General features: G+C 44.1%; 1 protein-coding gene across 1 annotated transcript in view; it reads right to left on the reverse strand.

Moving 5' to 3' along the window:
- Window positions 1-4,158, reverse strand: part of LOC102032678 — a 5,519-nt gene extending 1,361 nt beyond the window's left edge. Inside the window, exons 1-6 of the mRNA XM_031060951.1 lie at window positions 4,053-4,158; window positions 3,300-3,444; window positions 2,511-2,624; window positions 1,772-1,916; window positions 1,218-1,366; window positions 595-734 (exon numbers count right to left, since the gene is read on the reverse strand). Of these exons, the coding sequence (XP_030916811.1) occupies window positions 595-734; window positions 1,218-1,366; window positions 1,772-1,916; window positions 2,511-2,624; window positions 3,300-3,444; window positions 4,053-4,158 (799 nt within the window). The remainder of the gene's footprint in view (window positions 1-594; window positions 735-1,217; window positions 1,367-1,771; window positions 1,917-2,510; window positions 2,625-3,299; window positions 3,445-4,052) is intronic.
- Window positions 4,159-5,305: the final 1,147 nt, after the last annotated feature.

Below are 5,305 nucleotides of genomic sequence, written 5' to 3' on the forward strand. Positions count from 1 at the left end.
AGTGCCTTTCATGCCAGCACAAAACTGCTCATAATGGTACAGCTTCTGCCAGACTGTGATTGTACAGAATTTGGACAGCTTAAGCCCATTTACTACGGATGACTACACTCAACTCTGCTACAGTGGCTGGCAGCAACCAGATAATCCCAGGAAAACTTGTTAAGGCTAGCCTGGGCTCTGCACAGGAGAGGAGCATGTGAAGCCCTCTGTGGGTCAGAAGCTCATGCGCTGCTCCAATATGCCCAACAATACAGGGCAAATGGAAGTCCACAGCCTTCATCCCAGCCCTGCTTTTCCTTTCCTGCCCTATGTCAGATGGAGCTGCTGGAGGAGCCAAGGGGATGATGGAGGATTGCAGGACAAACATATTGCACTGGGAAGTGAATATGAGACAACACAATCTTTGGGTTCAGCCCCGAGGCTCATGGGCAACGATTTCTGCTCTGCTCTTTCCTTAGCAAAACAAATACCTTCAAATAGGTCCCTAGTTCTGCTTTGAACAAATAATGCTTTTCAAGTGGCAAGTCTCTCTGCTCTCAATACAGAGGAAGATGTGTTTACAGGCCTTCTTTTACAGGGGTTGGGAAGATTCACCTATAAAAACGTCGTTGGTCAGTGTGGATGAAAACGAGCCGCTCCTGCACGCGCTGCCAGTCAGAGCTGCTATCACCACTGGGTAGACTGTGAGGTTATAGCGGACATACTTGTCAAGAAAGTAGTTTTCTACATAAAACCTGCGAAGAAAAAGAGTGATCAGAATAAGAATTTTCTCTGTATTTTGTTTTCCATTCCCTAGGAAAAGAATTAGACAGAGAATGAGGGGTTTTGTGGGCCAGCTGGGACAAGAGTCCAAAATTTTTCATTTACTAATATTCAAAAAGTTCATAAATAATTTATTTAAGGTAACTTTAGGGGGAAATAAAGCCATGTTTCATATGGTTTCTGTATCACACCTTCAGCTGTAAACCTAAGGCAGGCTGGGCTCATGCAAGTCACAAAAACACGTTCCTGGCCCACAACACTTATTGGCATTGCTGAGGTCAGGGGATAAAAGCTCTGCCCAGACTCCCAGTTCATCGGCCATGAATTATAACAGAGGCCTTTGTACTCGGTGTTGGGAGAGGGACAAGTGAGGAGGGAATTGGAACAGCTGGTCACCCCTGGTGAGAGGTGGAAGGGATTTCTGAGGCTCTGTGGGGACCCTTGGGGTTGCTTACCATATCACCAGGCTGAGAGTCAGGATGCTCAGGGAAGCAGTGGTTGCTTTCTCATTGGGCACGTTCCACTTGTAGATCAGCACGATGGCAAAGTTCAGCAGCGTGGCAATGCTGGTCCATGTCAGGTACAGGGCCAGCCCGTTCTGCACCTGCCGCGCAGCACAGCAAGAGGACAAGAGTGACACACTCTGTCTTTGGTGACCTCTAGGCCCCAGTGCAGTTAAGCCAGACCCCTGGACCTAGCTGCAGGAAAAGTCCCTCAACACAGAGAAAAGGTGAAGCCTTGGAGTCCTGAGGGGCTCCAGAGATCCAGCCCAGTTATGTGTCACACTGGTGTTTCAGGAAGTGCCAAGAACAGAGCCCACTCCCAGTTTGTGCCAAGAGATGTAGATGCCTTTCCAGAAGGTTTGCTAGGAACTTTTCTGTGCAGGGCAGAAATCTTTCCTTAGCTATGTTCTCCCACTGGATCTTTTACTCTTGATACCTCCAGCACTGCACACAGGCTGTTTTTATTTACCATTTACCCACAGCACAGCTTCTCAAAAGCCACCTACCAGAATGCGGATGAGCCAGAGCTCAGCTTTGTGAGCCTTCACAAACCATGAGGAATGGATGCTCAAGGCTCGGTGGGAAACAAAAAGGGAGGCACATGTGGTAAGAGAGAGGACTGCCAGGAACACCAGGGCTGGAAGTAGGTATCTAGGACAAAGAACATGTACACACACAGTAGACATCACATTTTTCTCAGTGGTGTCACAATGCCCTAATTTGTAGCTTTAATGTTTGGCCCTTACTGGCTCTAAGTCGATCAGCCTTTAATAAAGGTAATCACTACACATAGCCCTCATTTTGACATATTGCTGTTGCTCTTTTACTCTCTTAATCATGAAGTTGTTTTCCTGACTCCAAGTGATTTCTTCACCTCTTGACAGTGGTGCTCTCATAAGCCCTTAATGTGACCATCATTATGGAAACCATCCAAGGCAAGGAGCTTAACTGTGCTCATAAAGAGAGGCATGGCTCCTGTCTTACCTGTGGATGTAAAAATGTAGAACAACAGCTTTGAGGAGATCTTAGGCTTCAATGACCAATCTGTTTCATGGGCAAGATGACAACATAATGCAACCCCCCCAAGCTTTTATGAAGGCTACATTTTGGCAAAGCTTGGCATAGAGTTTTGCTGGCGTGATTAAGTGCTCACACACAAAGTTAAAAAAAACATAGAGGAAGAAACAGTACTGGGGTGATCCCATCAAGAGTGTTAAAAAGTATTTGTAACAAAAGACAACTTACTCTCGGTCCCACAGAAAGAGCCATCCAACATTGAGGCAATTATTCAGACACCATGCCACATAAAAAGGTGTTGGCAGCAAGTCTGGCTTTATGAAGACATATCCAAGTTCATTCCTGCCAGGAAAAAGTGGGTATGGAGAGAGGAAAACAATGCCTACATTGACCAAACAAACCTTTCTGGCCTCATTTTCCTTATATTAAGAGGGACTTTAAATTGGAATTAAACATTTTGGCTTAAATCAGACTATTTCTCCTCTATGTCCTTCTCTGATACAATACAGAAATACCTGTGGCTTTCCCTGTCAGGCAGTTATTGATCTCATAGCCCCAGGAAAAGTTTCTAATCCAGTTCAACAAACCAAGAGACTCCCCAGTGCTGGTTGTTTGATCTTTAACAGAAAGTAAACTCAAAGCATTAGCTCTGTAATCTATTAATTTTGCCCCTGTGGATTCTCAGCCTCTAGCAATGGGTAAGTGCAGGTACTGGGTAAATCTGTCAGATTCCCTGAACCACTGGAAATGAAGCCTCATAGAGGAGTTTGCACACTTTGATGCCTGTCCACTCTTTAGAGGAGTTCATGTACACCTGCAAACTGCTTCCCAGCTTTGGATGCTGGACATAAGAGATGCTCCAGCCACAAAGCTCCAACATGCCAAGTCAAGATAGATGGCAATGGGTTTGCTCTTCCTAGAAACTCCTGAAAGGAAGGTAAGAGACTGAGCTACTCCAAAAGGGAAGAGTCACTGTCCCTTCTCATTTATGCTGTAAAGAATAAATAGGGAAAATACCTTCGACAGATCCCTGACAAGGCGTAGAGGAGCCAGGCGAGCTGCCAGGCGTAGATGATGTTCCAGATGAGGAAAGTCCAGCCAGCTGGTGTGAAATCAGTGCTGTACTTGGCAGAGATGTTGCCAGGGGTTGTCCTGAACAGACCTGTGGAATGTTATTGCGGGCAAAAGTGTTATTGCATCCAGGGGAAAGACTGCTGATTTTCCTTATCCTTCAATATTCTTCCCTGCCTCAGTGGGTTCAAGGATGACGAGAGCACACCCTTGGTGCAAACCAGCCACGTGCTGCAGTTGCTTTAGACATCCATTATGGGATCACTGTCCCTTATTGTAAACACCATGCACCTGCCCTCTTAGAACCAGAAAAAACAGCTGTCTGTGTAATCCAGAGGATGGCATGATGGCATTTCCTGGCAGATTCAGCCAGGTAGTGTTCAAATGCAGTACCACTGTTGCCTACAAATCCACAGCAGCATCCTGAACATCTTCCACCAAGGATATAAGGGTATGCGAAGACTGCTTTTCAATCACCATTAGATCCAGGTTGAGCAGGGACATTATTTGGATTTCAAGGGACTGGTTTGGCTGTAAACCTGGAGGATGCACCAGCTACTTCCACCTTTCACAGAACGAGGTGTATTTGGAGAGTTGATGAGGCAGCAAACACAGCTATCCTATCTAAGCCACCTTGTATCATTGCATGATATAAAGCATGAAACCCACCTCTGAATGAAGAAAATTTGCTTTTATTACCTTTGAAAGTCCCAGTGGCATTTCCAGCATTCATTACCACCATGACTGTGAAAGTAGCCAGAGACAGAAACATCACCAAAATCTTCAACTTATGTAGAGCATCCATCTTACTCTGAAACACATTAGAGATACTGTTGGCTTATCCTAAAGGAAGCCTGGATTTGTTCCACATCCCAGAGACTGTTTTAGAAATAATGATGTAAATTCACAAATTTTAACTGCCAACTTTTATGTGTGGAGTTTTCATTAGAACTAAAAAGGCCTTTGTATGGGCTAGGAGCATTTCCCTTTGACGAGATCTTGTGAGGTTGCAGAACAAAAATGGGAAGGTCTGAGAGAGCCACCTGCTCTGCCACCCTCCATTGCAAGAGCCATAACTTAGGTTTGCCTAAGGTTTTCACAAAGGCCTAAATAATTAGCTCACAAAATTAGCTTATCTGGCATCACTGTTTTACTGAAGCAAACAGGCTTATCAATTTTGCCCACTCTAGGAAGCAAATATGAAAATGTTGAAGTCTTCACTTAGCAGCCAGGTGCCTTTTAGTTCAACATAACTTCTCACATTTACCTCTCTAATCCTATAACTCTGACAAATTAACTTCCTTTCATGGTGGTATTACCTCCTCATCTACTGGCTGCAAATAAGCTTTAACTGCTTTAGCACGTCTCAAGCACTTTATAGACTATAAAATCCACATTCTACAATTTTTCAAAGTTAGTAAGTAGTGACTTGAGCTTTCCCAAGAGATTTCCATTAGTCCAGCATTTATTCTATGCCAGAAAAGTTTAGTGCCACCTCTAAGAGTAAGCACATACACACCCAACTATAGGCAACAGCTTTATTTCTCCTCACAGCTCAGCACTTGAGCTGCTTTCTCTCTACAATGGCACTTCAATGCTTTCCAGGGTTGGCAGGAGTAACAACTGAGTTGTTTCACATTACTCAGTCTTGAACAATAAATTCCAGTTCCCACTTCAGTGAATTGTTTTATAGTTCCAGGCTTTGTTCACAGAATGGGCTGCATCCAGACACATCACAAGGAAGTGGGAAGGGAGGTTCTGTTTTCTGTGAATCTACACAAGTTTTTTTCCTTTTCAGTCCTATCTTAAGAGAAAAAACACCCATTTAAAATATAAAAATTAAAATCCTATGTGGAAGAATGCAAGATATGACATAATCCCAACTAGATTTATGTCAATCAAATTGCAGAACAACGTGCTGTCTTCAACAGATACACTGGATTAGCAAATTT

Source organism: Geospiza fortis, unplaced genomic scaffold (assembly GCF_000277835.1).
Source record: "Geospiza fortis unplaced genomic scaffold, GeoFor_1.0 scaffold134, whole genome shotgun sequence".
NCBI classification, from domain to species: Eukaryota; Metazoa; Chordata; class Aves; order Passeriformes; family Thraupidae; genus Geospiza; species Geospiza fortis.